Source organism: Theropithecus gelada, chromosome 3 (genome assembly GCF_003255815.1).
Source record: "Theropithecus gelada isolate Dixy chromosome 3, Tgel_1.0, whole genome shotgun sequence".
NCBI lineage: Eukaryota > Metazoa > Chordata > Mammalia > Primates > Cercopithecidae > Theropithecus > Theropithecus gelada.
The window spans coordinates 53,447,041-53,462,959 of NC_037670.1; the positions used below are offsets into that span (position 1 = coordinate 53,447,041).

Here is a 15,919-nt window from a genome sequence, read left to right on the forward strand (position 1 = left end):
TTTTGGTGAATTGAATCCAGCGCTCCCCACCCCACCGGAGCTTCCCTCCTCCCCCAAAAGTAAATTGCGCTCTCTGTAATCCTGTCTCGTCTGTGTATCTGCAGAGCTGGCTGGAGGCCTCTGCAGTCTTCCTTCTGAGGTCCCAGTGCCTGGAGCTGCCGCGGGTCTAATCTGGGGCGAGAGGGAGGCTTTGAAGGCGACCTCAGGGTGAGGTTGCTTGGCTGGTACTTACAGAGTCCCGCCTGTAAGCTTTTGATCTGTCTGCTCGCCTCTTTGTCCTGCTGATAGTCAGTCCAGAGTCCAGAAATGGAAGCTGAGGTCTCTCATCTTCACTGCCCAGACTCCAGCCACTCCCACCCCACCACCAGTGTGAACAGCAAGGACAGGACTCCCAGCAGGACCACCTGGGACCATCTGGGTGGACCAGGAGCCTTGGGCAAAAAAAGCAGGCTCTCTGGGTGCACAGCCACGTGCTGGGTGAAAGCCTTTAGCAGGGACATGTTTCTGTGTGCTTGTCAGCGGCCCGGGAGAGGAAAGTCAGAAGCCCCCAGGGTCTTGGAAGTCTCTGGGGCTCCTTCAGCAAAGGGCTCCTGTATGTGCATTTTGCAAGACTGATTGTTACCGGGAATAGCAGTAACCCAGGAACCCACCAAGCCCATCCGTGGCTCCAGTGGATTGGAGGAAGCTCCTTTCCGGCCAGTCTCCTTCTGGGGAGCCCACCCAAGTGGGGACTGACCTGGAACCTGGGGTAGTCCTGGTTCAGGCGCTGGGAACTGTCCCCGTAGCCTGGCTGCTGCTCCTAGACCCACCCAGACCTGCCCCTGCCCTTCACACCCCTCACTCCCGTCTAGTGGGGCTATACCAGGCACCGTGCCCGCCTCACAGAGGGCCAGCCCTTCTCCCCTCATCAAAAGCCGCCTCCTACTCCAAGGGCAGCTCAAACACCATTCCCTGCAGTTATCCTCCAGTTCTTCCCTGCAGAGCTCGCCCTCTCTGAGGCTTCAGAGCCGCCTTCCTCACTCACTCCCTGACACCTGGTGCACGATAGCTCAGGAGATCTCATAGATGCAATGAGATGGCAAGGCTGGAATACATTCTCCGAGTGGCGGAGCTCAGTGTTTGTCTGTGATCCCCCCATAAGATGCCCTGAGCTCTTGGTGAGTCAGTGTGAGGAGACAGGTGCAGCTTTTCAAGGAGCCAGAGCACCAGGCCTTCCTGGTGGCTCCGGGCACTGCCCTCCCTCCCTGTGGACGTAGTCAGCAGAATGACCACGGAGAGCAAACAGCCATGGAGAACACTTGCTTGTGGCTCAGTGCAGAAACCACTCTGTCTCCTCTCTCTGAAAGCCAGATGACCTGTGGAGAATCGCCTCTCTTCAGTCTCACATACTGACTTTTCCAACTTTTCCATCCATTATATTTCTTCTAAAAAGGAGGTTAAGTAAACCTTCTATTTCAATGTGGCTAACAGTTGTGTTTGAAGAAGGATGCCTTACAAAATAAGGGTTTTAATTTCAGTCTCAGTAACCAGGGCTAGAGTTTGAAAGAGCAAACTGCAGGATCACTTAAGCCCAGGAGTTCAAGACCAGCCTGGGCAACATGGTGAGACCTCATCTCTACAGAAAATTTAAAAATTAGCCGGGTGTGGTGGTGCAGGCCTGTAGTCCCAGCTACTCAGGAGGCTGAGGCAGGACGATCACTTGAGCCCAGGAGGTCGAGGCTGCAGTGAGCTCTGATCGCACCCCTGCACTCCAGCCTGGGCAACAGGGTGAGACCCTGTCTCAAAGAAAAGAAAGAGCAGATGACCTGGAACCCCCTTGTGTGGTGATGTGAGTGGATGTGCAAGTGTGTGTGTGTGTGTGTGTGTTATGCACACACAGGATTTCCACCACGCCCCCACATCTCTGGTGGTGCTTTCACCACGACACTGTCTGGAGCCAGTTTGTAATTGCATGCAATGCTGACCGGTGCCCACTCCTAGCACAAGGGACTAATTTTTAAAGAGTGGGAGTAAAACAACTGAAAACCTAAAAGCTGCTCTGAACGCGATTCTGTAGACTCCACAGGGAGGACACTGAACACGAACCCCGTCAGCACCCCGGTTTTTAGGAGACCATCTGACATGCCCAGCCCTAAGGGAAGGGGTGCAGAGTGGGACTGGGGGCCTGGGATGGGGGAGCTGGAGAAGGAGCAAAGGAGCAGTGCAGGACACCTGTGAGTGACTATTGCTGGCATCCCAAACGCTGCTCTATCGTCAAAATCATAGAAAAGAAAAAGAGCATTTAATACAATCAGCAGACACTGTAGCCTCCCCCGCCTGCTCCCCCATCCAGCTTCTGGACTGTGCCTCCCATTCTTCCTCCTTCCTTTTCTGCCAGCTCTCAGCTTCCCAGACTCAGGTTTGGGTTTTATTTTGTTTTCCTGGCAAGTTGAGCAGTGCTGGGAACCCCATGAGCCGGTGAAGGGCTCCCTGCTGGAGAAAGTGGTCAGTGGCCACAGGGTGTGGACGGATGTGCTGGCCACGTGCCTCAGGGACCCTGCCGTGCCTTGCTGATCGTCTGCCGCTGCCTCGGGTACACTGCACCCTGGAGAGACCCTCATCTGTGCTGGCTCACTCTCTGCTTTGTTTCTCTAGCGCTATTACTGGAGGCGCTTTGAAAGGCATTTCCATCTGTAGGTTGTCCCGACAGAAGGCAAGCAGTGCCAGGGAGGGAGCGGGTATCCAGAGAAAACCTGGGATGCCCAGTTACATCTGAATTCCAGAACCATCATTTTCAGATTCTGATTTAGCGGAGTGTCTTGTTTTTTTATAGCTTAAAAAAAAAAAAGCAAAAACAAGAGAGCCTCATTTGACATTGAAGTCCCGGGTTCTGGTTCAGCGGTTCTGGCCTGGTGTCTGAGTACACCCCGGCCCTGTGAAGGCGGCCAGCCGGGGCCAGAGCAGAGAGGCTGGAGCAGAGCCAGCACCAAGGTCTCCTCAGCCGCTGGTGGTAGCCAATGAAGGGTAAAGAGAGAAAAAGGAAAAGCCAGCAGAAAAAAAGTCCCTCCCAGATACTAGCCCAACTCCACCTTCCATTTGAGAATTTGGAGCCAGATGCCAGGCAGCGCCGTGTCCCCGTCTCTGCTCCGTGGTGGGCAGCGGGAGTCCTCGGACCTGGGGCTGCAGCCCACAGGATGGATACGTGACCCTTGTCACTTTCTGCAAAATTGAAGAGGGCTGTGGGGCACTGACAAGCACACCATGGGGACTCAGATGCAGCCCCCCGAACAACAGCTCTCTCAGCCCCTGGGTTTGCACACTGGGGTCAAACACCCCTAGGCCAGGAGTGGAGCTGTGTCCAGGCTGGAGTGGTGTCTAAGGGTGTGGGTTTGCAGGGCCCCTCGGATGTGGATTGCAAAGACCCAGCAAGTCCACTCAGGTGTTCCCGTTATGCTTTTCTGTGCCTTACGGGGGGATTATATCCCTTCGTGCTTTTGCTGAATTGGGAGTATTGTAGGGGAGTCAGAAAGTCCACAGAGAGGGATGGCTGCTGGCAGCCCTGCATGGCAGTGACCTGGGGGCTGCTTGAGCTAACGTGGTCGCAGACCTCATTTTGGAAAACCTCCTGAGTCCGCTGGGTACACACGGTGCCCCTCTGGTGTGTGCGTGTCACATGCTGCATGTGTGAGTGAGTGTCGTTCCTCGTTGCTACCGCAGTGCAAGCCCCCCTCACTATCCAAGCCATTCTATCAGAGAGCCTGGGGTGCAAAGAACACCGCTTCCTCCACGTGTGGTTTTGCCTCGTGAGTAGCAAGAGTCCAAAGAGAAAGCGATTTCTCTGAACCAACCCCTTTTGGTGCCTGGGTTCAGAGAGTGAGGATCGGAGAGAGTTTGGATGCAAGGATGTGTTATTTACCAGGGCCCGCAAAACAAGTTACTACGCGTTAGGTGGTTGGAAAGAGCAGAACGTTTTCTCTCACAGCTCTGGGAGCCAGAAGTCCAAACTCAAGGTGTTGTCAGGGTCCTTCTCCCTCTGAAGGCTCCAGGGAGGATCCTTCCTGCCTCTTCCAGCTTCCAGTGACCAACAACAACTCTTGGTGTTTTTCACTTACAGATGCATTACTCCAGACTCTGTCCCCATCTTCACTGGTTGTTCCACCTGTGTGTCCTGTGTCCAAACTTCCCTCTTCTCATAATTTCCCTCCACTCATCAAATTAGGACCCTCCCCCTAATCCAGTATGACCCTGTCATCACCAATTGCACGTGCAAAGACCCTATTTCCAAATAAGGTCAGGTTCACAGGCGACAGGGCTTAGATTTGAGCGTGTCTTTTAGGGGGACACAGTTCAACCCACAGCAAAGGGACTCTCGTGTGGCAAGGCTGCGGCTCTGCCCAGGGAGCAGGATGGTGCTGTGGTGTGAGGGCCTCACAGTGAGCACAGCACCAGAAGTTCCGTGCACATCCGTCCTTGGACGAGGCTCCATGGCCTCATCTTCAGCCATCTCCTGGTCACAGCTTAGAAGGTTCCTGTTCCTTATCTCCCATCTGAGTATCCCAAGAAGAGAGACCAGATGCTCGGAGGGTCAGCACCCAGATGAGTGCAAAAACAACTCCTGTGTTTAGATTCCAGCAAGACCTGAACCTCCACTTCTTATCTGCCTATGCTCCCTATTCCATGGGAGTCTAATGTGCATCTAATGAGTGCCTGGCCATGGCTTGGTAAGAACTGCAGGGTGAGAGCTGGATGGCAAGGGTGTATTGGTTGCCTGGGGCAGCTGAAACAGATCACCACACCGCAAGGCGATAGGCCGGGCCAGCCATCGTACGAGGGGCCAAGGGGATTCCAGCCTGAGGCCTGAGTCAGGCACAGTGGGGGTGGCCTGGCATGGGGAAGCATCAGTGAGGGGCACGGTAAGGCAGTCACAGCCTGGGTGGCCGGGGGCTGAGAGGGAGGGTGGGGTCAGCTGGTAGGTACTTCAGAGCAGGCCGCCTCTCGAGATTCCACCCTGCTCTGGGCTCACCACACAGCACCCAACCTCCTCGCCATCCGCGTCTGTCCCCAGACTCCTGCCCCAACCTGGGGGCTCATTTGAGGATTTGAGCTGGACGGGAGACAAAGTGCTCATGTCCCCACACACATGCACGTGAAAACCGGCATTCTGAAAGTGGCTCCACAGCTCGGTGCTGTGCCCTGGGAGCTGCCTGGGTTCCTCTTGACGAATCTGACACCTGTCGCTGGAACCCGCGACTTCCTTCTGTGTAGCTGGCTAGTTAAACGGGTGGAGGTGAGCCCCGCTGCAGGCCAGCTGGGTTGACTCCCGTCGTGTGACCGAGTCGGTGTGATGTCTTTGCAGCCTCCGAGGGACGAAAGCCTGAACGGCCTTCTTCAGGGATACAGGATCTACTACCGGGAGCTGGAGTATGAAGCTGGGTCAGGCACCGAGGCCAAGACGCTCAAAAGCCCTATAGCTTTACGTGCTGAGCTCACAGGTGAGACTGTCCCCTCTGTCCTGGCGCGGGGAGCAAGGGTCCCAGGGGACCCTCGGCATCTGCTTAGTGCACATAATGGTGGGAAATGCCGTGGAGGAGGCTGAGAGAAGAGGCAGCCCTGCTCTTGGGAACAGGGAGCAGGCAGGTTTACCCACCAGGGGCACGCGGAGTGCAGGTGTGCGGCAGGCCGGTGCAGCTGCGGGAGGCAGAGGGGCCTTGTCTGCCACAGACTGTGTTAAGGGGAGAGCGGTTGCCAGGCCTCCAGGGACTGCATGCTCCCCGCGTCAGTGGGGAAGGGCTTTGGGGCCTGAGATGGAGGCAAGGGGCCAGTGGGAACCTGTTGCAAAACCCAAGTCCAGGGATAGGCCCCACCTGTCTGTACCAGGCACAGCCTCAGCATGGAGCCCGTGGTGCTCACCCTCGGGCTGATCTTGGCTCGGCCTGCACTGCGCCATGATCATTGCTCAGACGAGGGCCCAGCTGCCTTCAAGGCAGCTTCTAGAACCCTGGGGAGGGATGGCTGCCCACTCCCACCCCTCCTCTGTTGGACGGAGGTTAGAGGGGGTTCATTTCCTGGCACCCAGCAAATGGTGTCACAAAAATATTCTTTGCCCCTTGACATCTTCGTGCCGGGGACAGAGGAGGGAGCAGCTCCAGAACACACCGTGTGGACAGCGCCCTCCTTCTTTCTGCTGTCCCCATGGCATCGGGGCTGCCTGCTTCACTCGCCAAAGCCAGCTGCGGGGCCTTCCACGCACCTGGTTCCCTCCATAAGGCCACGTGTGCAGACGGCGGCAGCTCCTGAGCTCACACAGCTTGACCCCAACACAGCGCCAGGCATGGTGTTGATGAGTGTCGGAAATGGGAAATTGCAGCACTGTGGTCTGCACTGTTGGCACACCCCGAAGGTGGCCCTTGCTGACCACCAGACAATTACCATCTCCCTGGGCTTTGTCACAAAATCAAAACACAGCACAGTAGAAGGCCCCGGGATGCGCTGGACTTATGCACCTGGTCGCGCAGCTCTCCCTGTGGTGGTTTGCTCGGCTCCTCCAGCCGGGGCTCCCTGCATGAGCATGAGTCAGCTGCAGCTGCCCTGGGGTGACTGGGAGAAAAGGTGTCCTGCCACTTGGCACTAAGTTGTGCCAAAAACTAATGTGTTTCACTGAATCGGAGTGGTGAGGGCACCCTGCCTGTCTGGGACTGGGGTGCCTTGTGTTTATGAGGAGGTGTGGCAGCCCCCACTGGGAGCGGGTGGAAAGCGTGGGTGGCAGTGGAGTCTTTATTGCCCTGGGAGGTGCAGCGTGGGCAGTGGCTGGCATCCCAGTAAGGCGCCTGTCTCCCTCATTCCTGCCGCACATCTCCTGCAATGGCCGTGTCCCTGCGTGCTAACCGCCTTTCTGCTTTGCTTACCCCAATAGCCCAAAGCAGCTTCAAGACGGTGAACAGCAGCTCCACATCGACCATGTGTGAACTAACACGTAAGTGCGCTCTCAGCGGGAAGCCCACGCCGCGAGGCGCACACACTGTGCCCAGAGCCAGCCGGCCTCTCAGTGCAAGGGAAAACCAGCCTGGATTAATGGTTCCAGTTTCTGGAATCGCCTCTCAAACACTGTGTCTCCACATACCAAACCACCAGGGAGATAGGAAAGGAAGCTTCTAGAAACAGAGGCTGGGGAAATTTACTAATATCTGGTCTTCAAGTTTGGGACAGAGAGGAAAGCCAGATAGAACAAGATCTCTCCAGCTTCTGTATTCCTTTTTTTTTTTTATTCTATTTTTTTTCATTCTATTTTTTTATTCTATTTTTTTCATTCTATTTTTTTTTACATTCTATTTCCAATGCCAGTCTTACTCCATCTGTTCATAATTTCAAAACTCTTTCTTTTTTCTTTTCTTTTCTTTTCTCTCTCTCTCTTTTTATTTTATTTTATTTTATTTTTTTAAAGAGACAGAGTCTCACTCTGTTGCCCAGGCTGGAGTGCAGTGGCGCAATCACGGCTCACTGCAGCCTTGAACTCCTGGCTCAAGTGATCCTCCTGCCTCAGCCCCCCAAGTAGCTGGGACTACAGGCTTGTGCCACCATGCCTGGCTAATTGTTTGTTGTTGTTGTTGTTGTTGTTTAAGAGACAGGGTCTTGCCATGTTGTACAGGCTGGTCTTGAATGCCTGGACTCAAGCGATCCTCTTGTCTCAACCTCCCAAGATGCTAGGGCTATAGGCATGAGCCACTGCACCCAGCCTCTTTCTTTTTTTATTGTGGTAAAATACATATAACAGAAAATGGACTTTCTTAACCATTTTTAAGTGTACAGTTCAGTGGCATTAAGCACATTCAGGCCATTATGCAGCCGTCACCATCATTCTCCAGAACTTTCTCATCTTCCCAAACTGAAACTGTCCCTGTTACATACTAACTCCTTATACTCCATCCCCACCAGCACCCACATTCAACTTTCTGTCTGGATGGATTCAACAACTCTGGGGACCTTGTAGAAGGGGAATCATGTAGTATTTGTCTTTTCGTGGCTGGCTTATTTCATGAGCTTAACGTCTTCAAGGTCCATGCATGTCAGGGCAGGCGTCAGAATCTTAGTCAAGACTGGATAATATCCTGTCGAATGAAAGACCACATTTTGTTTATCCGCTCAGCCTCCCTTCGCCCTTTAAACAAACCGTGTTGTTTCTCCTTTGATTCCTAGCTAGGGAGGAGTTTCAAAATCCAACTCAGGGACTAGACATGGAGCCATAATGTGATCGACTTCAACAGGGAACTTGGCCAGTTTGGGAAGTGGACCAGGCAGGAGGGAGGGGCTGGCCCTCCCCGAGCCTGCTGTGTTCCAGTATCCTGCAGGGGTGGGGGTGATATGCAGGGCAGCACAGGTCCAGCATGGCCCAAGCGCACCACCATCCGCACCAGCACAGAGGTGCCAGGCACACACACAGGGCCTCGGAAAAGCCAAGCCACCCACAGAGCAGTGTTAACCAGTGGGAGAACATTCCAGAATGTTTTGGCTTAAAGGTCAACGACTCTCACCCTGTCACTTACTGCAGAGCTGGCGCTTGGCCCCCTGCCCCGGGGAGCTCTCTGTGTGCGGCAGCCCACGCCCATTCTTTCCCAGGACACGGCCACTAAGGTCTCAGAGGCCTTTGGTTACCAGTGTCTTTCCACATTCCATTTTCAATGCCACAGTCTTACTCCATCTGTGCATAATTTCAAGGAGAGATTCTGAACCAAAAGGCAGGCCCAGGTTATGTTCTGTATTCTACATCAGGGGTCTCCAACCACTTTGACACCAGGGGTGGGTTTTGTGGCAGACAGTTTTTCCATAGACCAGGTGGTGGTGGATGGTTTTGGGAGGATGCAAGCGCATCCCACTTGTTGTGCACTTTATTTCTATTATTAGTACATTGTAATATAGAATGAAATAATCCTACAACTCACCATCGTGTGGAATCAGTGGGAGCCCTGAGCTTGTTTTCCTGCAACTAGACAGTCCCATCTTGCGGGGAGTGGAGACAGTGACAGATCATCAGGCATTAGATTCTCGTAAGAGTGCAAACCCTATTGGGAACCGCATGTGCGAGGGAGCAAGGTCGTGCAAGGCATAAGGAGCACGCAACCTAGATCCCTCGCACGCACAGCTCCCACTAGGGTTTGCACTTCTATGAGAATCTAAGCTGACCTGACAGAAGGCAGAGCTCAGGTGCAATGCAAGAGATGGGGAGCAGCTCTCAATACCCATGAAGCTTTGCTCGCTCACCCGCCACTCACCTCCTGCTTTGCAACCTGGTTCTTCACAGGTCATGGTTAGTGGCCCAGGGGTTGGGGACCCCTGTTCTAAATCCTTTACTTTAGAGGAGGGAGCTCCATGCCCATGCTGCCTTTTACCTGAACACAGGACAGGATGGATGCGTCTTTTTCTTAAAGGTGGTGGGTGCTTAATTAATATGGAGGAGAGAAGAAGGGTGCCCTGGTCACAGAAGATGCAGGCATTTCACAGATTTCTAACAATCCTCGCTCCTCTCCTTGGAGGGTGCTACTTGCTTCATTGTGGTTCATAGGGGGAACTTTGGAAGAACAGAAGGTGTCCTGGTGGAAGCTGATCCGTGTTTCCTTCAACCCTGCAGATTTAAAGAAGTACCGGCGCTATGAAGTAATAATGACTGCCTATAACATCATTGGTGAGAGCCCAGCCAGCGCACCCGTGGAGGTCTTTGTCGGCGAGGCTGGTAAGCTCTGTGCACCTCCAACCCCACTGCCAGAGAGGGCCACAGTGGTGGGGACAGCCAAGCATGCTGTGCCCAAGCCCCTCAGGTGTCCAGCAGTGTTCTTCCTCCTTGAACACGTTGCTGCCAGGGCTGAGGTCTCCATGCCACTGGCAGGAAAAGATGGGCTCAGCTGAGAGGTGGGATTTCCTGACAGCTTCAGTGAATGGTCAAGTCTTGCTTTTGCGACCTCAAGGGTTTGTTGGATACCTGGGGCCGTCATATTTACTGTGGCTTTGCTCTACGAGCGTGGCGTTAACTCAGTGGGGATCTAGGTGTGTGGGAAATGGAACCTCGTTATCGGGAGGGGTAAATGTTTGTATCTGCATCAGTCCTTCAGTGGGCTTCGGCAGTGGCCTGATGACCGGAACCAGCCTGGTAACCTGGTAACAGCCCATTCTCTGCCCAGGTGCCCTGAGCCCCCTGGATCCTGGCGTCCTACCCCCGGGCGCAGGTCTGGGAAAGCCACATGGGCCATTGTCTCCACCCCTTTTAGATAAGATGTGACTCGGGTCCGATTTAAGGGACTCTGCCTTCTGTGGGGCTCATAGTGGGAAGCAACGTCTGTTTTTAGATCAGATCCTGTCCCTATCCCTCTCTGGGCCCAGTGTGCCTCAGGTAATGACAGCAACGCCCTCCCTTCGGCCGAGGAGACCACAGAAGCTCACCCTCCTCGCTGGATGGTGACTTGAAAGAGTTCCCTGATTTCACTCAGAGCCTGGTGTTCCTGCTCCGTTCCGCTGGTGCAGATTTAGAAGGGTGTTGCTTCAGTTCCGAAATAATTAGAGTGTCCCTGAGGACAGAGGCTCAGCCCAGCAGGAGCTGCGGACTGCGGGGGCCAGAGGAGGGAAACACATCAGATGACCTTTTGCAATTGGGAAGGGTTATGATTATGAACCAATCAATAGCACCAAGGGTCAAGCCCAGCAGATTTTTTCCGGAATGGCCAAGCAGTATTTGCATACAAATGAGGATTCATGGAGAGAGGCACCAAGAGCATAGGGTATTTCTGCCTCTCTTTGCACGAAAATGTGTTCAAAGGGGTCACTCAGAGCCACCGAGGTACAGCTCGGTATTCCCTCAGGGATGGACCTGGCTGTAGAAGAGCCCCCCCATGGTGGGGCCAAGGGTGCTGTCAGGAAGGGGTGTCAGGGTGCCATCAGTAACGGGTGGGTGTCACTGCAGACAGTGACTATGGCAGATTCTGTGCTCTCCAGTTGTATTCAGGTGACTGGGCCCCAGTTGGCCCCCATGGCTGGGGGTGGGTCAGCCTGTGGCATGGGGGGAGCACGGGACAGGAGGATCGGGAACCGCAGTGTCTGAACTGCAAGCAGCATGTGTGGGTGTCGGAGCTCTGCCTTAGGGTTCACCTGTGCCCGGGGGTAGGACGCCAGGATCCAGGGGGCTCAGGGCACCTGGGCAGGCCCTGAGTGTCAGGGACCTAGGCAGACGTCCAGAGAAAAGAGCTTCAGCAAGCGAGGGGTGCCAGGAAGGGGTTCAGGAAGCCACGGGTGGCGTGGGAAACTGGGGGGGTCACGCCAGGGCCAGCCAAGCGGCAATGAGACTGGATGCCCAGCGCCCGGCTCCAGGTCTGTGCCCAGCGCCCGGCTCCAGCTCTGTGCCCAGCACCCAGCTCCAGTTCTAGGGTCTGTGCTGTTTGTGTCTTAGTTCCTTCTCACACTGCTGTAAAGGGACAGGGTAATTTATAAGAAAAGATGTTTACTTGGCTCACAATTCTGCAGGTTGCACAGGAAGCATGGTGGTCTCTGCTTCCGGGGCGGCCTCAGGAAGCCTCCAATCATGGTAGAAGGCGAAGGGGGAGCAGGCATCTCACACGGCACAAAGAGGAGCAAGCGAGAGCGAGGGGGAGGTGCCACATGTTTAATGACCAGATCTCATGAGAACTAAGCCATTCATGAGAAACCCACCTCCATGTCCCCATCCCCTCCCGCCAGGCCCCACCTCCACACTGGGGATTATAGCTCGACATGAGATTTGGGCAGGGACACATCCAGACCATATGGGTCTGTCATTGTGGTAAGATGCGTGTAACATGTAAACCATCCTCTGTGTGCAATTCAGCGGCATTCAGAATGTTGAGCAGCCATCACCAACATCCACTGCTGGGACTTTCTCTTCTTCCCAAACAGAAATCCCATACCTATTAAGCAGGCCCCCTATTCCCTCTGTTCCCATCCTGGGCAGCCTCTCACTTACTCTCTGTCACTGCAAATTCACCTGTTCTCAGTACTTCGTACAAATGGAGCCGTGCGATGCTTGTCTTTCTGTGTCTGGATCCTTGCCCTCGGCGTGAGGTTTTTGAGGTTCACCCGAGTTGTAGCAGATGTCGGAATTTCCTTCCTTTTCATGGCTCAGTAATATTCCATTGCATGCATTTACCATATTTGGTGTGTCTGCTCCTCCAGGGATGGTCACTCAGGGGCCTTCCCCCTTTTAGACTTGTGAGTGTGCTGCTGTGAGTGGGGGAGCAAAGGGCTTTTTAGCAGTGCGGAGCTGAGACAGCCCAGGTGTGGGGAGGCAGCTGCAGAGGCTGCAGGTGGGCCCGGCCTCTGAGGTTAGCATCACGGTGCGATGTGGCTTCTCCCTTCCCCACTGGGCCCCCATCTCCCTTCCCTCCCCTCCCCACATGTATGTCCCTGCTCTAGCCCTCCCTTCCAGAGGCCTGCCCTTCTGCGCCCCCTCCTCTTCAACATACGCATGCCCTCCACATGACTCACCTCTGCCCAGAGGCCTGGGCTCTGCCACCTGCACCCTTTGCAGTCCCACAGAAGGGAAAGGAAAGCCTACTTGCTGTGCCCACGCCACCAAGGCCTTTTCCACGCACACACACAAGCTCCACGTGGCCACGCTGCACTGCCCACAGAGCTCGAAGGCAGGTGCTGAGAGTCAGCAGAGCCGGTTCCCACAGCGTGATACCCGCCCGGAGTGCCCTGTGCAGCCCCTGCAGTTTAACTTGGTTGAGGCCTGAAGCACCCTTTTTGCATTTTTTTTTTCTTTTTTTGAGATGGTGTCTTGCTCTGTCACCCAGGCTGGAGTGCAGTGGCATGATCTCAGCTCACTGCAACCTCCACCTCCACTTGAGAGAATTGCTCTCAAGTAATTCTCCTGCCTCAGCCTCCTGAGTAGCTGGGATTACAGGCACCCACCACCACGTCCGGCTAATTTTTTGTGTTTTTAGTAGAGGCGGGGTTTCACCGTGTTAGCCAGGATGGTCTCGATCTCCTGACCTCACAATCTGCTCACCTCAGCCTCCCAAAGTGCCGTTTAGGCTTTTATCCCCGGAGGAGCAGCTGCTGCTGCCCCCAGGAAGCCCTCTCTGTCCCCTCCCTCTAGGTGGGGCTGAGATTTCTCCTCTGTGCTGTATCCTGGGTGCTTCGTGCACAGCTCTGCCTTCCCCCCAGCAGCGGGACTGTCTTCTCTCTAATGCTGCTCCTCCCCCTTAGACCACAGCTGCTTCATCCCCAACAGCTCCTCACCCCAGGGTTATTGCCACAGGTGCTCAGAATATCTTTGTCATTCGGGCAAATCCCAAACTTCCACAGGGCAGGAGAGCAGCCGGGGAAACCCTGCACCCAGGGACGTGTCCTGGAGACAAGGCCTCCCAGATGCACTGAGATGAAGGCAGGTGGAATCAGTGTCTCATCGCAGGGCTGCAGGGAAGGCTAATCAGAAGCTCCTCATCCTGAGGAAGGGGAGGGGGAAGGAACGGGTGGCTCTGTCCCCATAACAGCAGATAACACTGTCACCATCTGCCACACAGGCACTCATGTCCTGGGCTGGTCTTTCCATGGGGCTCCTTCCTGAGGCTCCTGGCAGTAGGGAGGGAGAGGCAGAGCTGGTGAGGGTGCACAGGCTGGCAGAAGCTGTGCATCCACTTTAGGGCCCTGGCAGGCGGGGAGCAGCGCCAGGAGCCGGGGTTCACACAAGGGAATGTAACCGCCCAGCAGGCTCCTCCTGCCTGCCGCACAGACAAAACCAGTTCACTAAGCCCATGGTATTGCAGTAAAGACAGAGTTTAATTAGAGCCCAGCCACGTGGGGCAACCAGAATTCTCACTGGAGTCAGTCTCCCTGAGGGCTCAGAGGTTAGACTTTTCCAGGACAGTTTGGTGGGCGTTCGGGCTGGGGAGCAGGTGCTGCTGATTGGCTGGGGATGCCGTCACAGGGCGTGAGAAATGGTCCTCACCTGCTGAGTCCACCTCTGAGTGGGGCCACAGGACCGCCTGAGCTGTGAGTCATGAATCCAGGTAGGGTCAGTCCGTTTTCAGAATGCAAAAGTCTGAAAAGCATCTCCAAAGATCAATCTTAGTTTCCATAATAGTGATGTTATCTTTAGAAGCAACTGGGGAAGTCACTAATCTTGTGACCTCTGGTCACATGACTCCTGAGCAGTGAGGGATTATAGCTTATGGGCTGGGTGCGGTGGCTCACGCCTGTCATCCCAGCACTTTGGGAGGCTGAGGCGGGTGAATCACCAGGTCAGGAGTTCAAGACCAGCCTGGATAACATGGTGAAACCCCATCTCTACTAAAAATACAAAAAATTAGCTGGGCATGGTGGCACCTGCCTATAATCCCAGCTACTCAGGAGGCTGAGGCAGGAGAATCACTTGAACTGGGACCCAGGAGGCAGAGGTTGCAGTGAGCCAAAATCGCACCACTGCACTCCAGCCTGGGTGACAGAGTGACTCCATCTCAAAAAAAAAAAAAAAAAAAAAAAGGAGGCTTACATTTTAGCTGAGTTCAGGCTTCTCCCATACTCCTAATCTCTCAGCCTTCTATTAGTTTTACAAAGCCAGTTTCCACCCCTAAATGAGGAGGGGGATTGGCTTTAGGGAAGGATCATTATCAGCCTTGCTGTAAGTTAAACTAAAAATTAAATTCCTAGACACGGCCCCTGCATCCAGGTCTCTGCTCCGCCCCACCCATCAGATGGGGCTTGGCTCTTGGACACCCAGAACAACTCACGCGTCTCCCGCACCAGGCCTGGCAGTGCCACCCCTGCAGGTGAGCACCTCAGCTGTTGTTCGGCCTCAGCACACTCCTCCAGGCTCTGTGTTTACACTGCAGAGAGTTTCCTGGAAGGAGAAAGCCGGTTCGTCATTCCCTTTCTAGCCTCTGCTTCTCACAGCCCAAGTACCTGCCTTGTAATAACCCTAATCTGCTGAGGAGAGACACTGCGAACGTATTGACTTAGAGCAAGTAGGCCTTCAGAAAAGGAAATTAAATTGGGCCAGCTTCCGTCGCCTCGGCTGGAAGCTTCAGAGCATCACAAACTCGTGGGCCCGAAATGCTCAAAGGCTTTTATGAAAACTAAGACTTTGCTCTGGGCCTATAGGTAAACGTGCACGTCCAAGCGTCGGCTCTACCATTTACTGCCTGCGTGACCACGGGCAAGTCGCTTAACCCCTCTGAGTCCGGCCTTGAGACCTCGTGCTGCTGTGGGGAGACCTGTGAGTGAGGAGACTCAGGTTCTGGCTTCATTGCTGCCATTATCACACCAGTCCTGCTCACAAGATGAGTGTCCAGAATGTGCCTGGCCTGGGGTCAGCCCCAGTCAGTATTTGGTGAATGACGGGGACCCTGGGTGAGTGACTCGGTTTCTCTGGCCTCATCTGTAAAATGATGAAATGTTCAGAATAGATGATCTCTGGGTCCCCTCAAGTTCAAATATGTGATACTTAAATCTGTTTAACCTCAGAGAGAAAGGGTCATTTTTAGATTTTTAGCTGAGATTGATGTACAAGCCCAGGCATTACAAATTGGTAAAAATAATACATCGGTAAGGAGTGCAGTATGCAGGAGGTAGGACCCAACACCAGTAAGCTTAAGCTGGAAGAATCATTATTAACTCCTGCACTGGAAGAGTTGCGGAGCCTGGGACAGCTTCAGGCATGGCTGGATCCAGCGCCCCAGCAAGCTGCTCCATGTGGCCTCTTGGATCCACTTTCCTCCTAGTTGGCTCCTTCCTTGGTCAGGCTCTTCATCAAGGTTGCCATACAGCCCTAGGCACAGAGAATTCCCTTTTCTGCAGTGGAAGTCCACTGGCTGTCTTCAGCCTGCCCTTAGTTGCATATCTGTCCCCCAACTATTTGCTACAGCCAACGTCCTGAGGTTTCCAAAGCCAGGGAGGCGTCATCTCTGCCTGGACCACATGGGCC

General features: G+C 54.3%; 1 protein-coding gene across 1 annotated transcript in view; it reads left to right on the forward strand.

Annotated features, from left to right (window-relative positions):
* SDK1 (sidekick cell adhesion molecule 1) overlaps nucleotides 1–15,919 on the forward strand; it is a 136,810-nt gene that overhangs the window by 37,643 nt on the left and 83,248 nt on the right. The window contains exons 7-9 of the mRNA XM_025380758.1: nucleotides 5,336–5,471; nucleotides 6,893–6,952; nucleotides 9,602–9,703. Of these exons, the coding sequence (XP_025236543.1) occupies nucleotides 5,336–5,471; nucleotides 6,893–6,952; nucleotides 9,602–9,703 (298 nt within the window). The remainder of the gene's footprint in view (nucleotides 1–5,335; nucleotides 5,472–6,892; nucleotides 6,953–9,601; nucleotides 9,704–15,919) is intronic.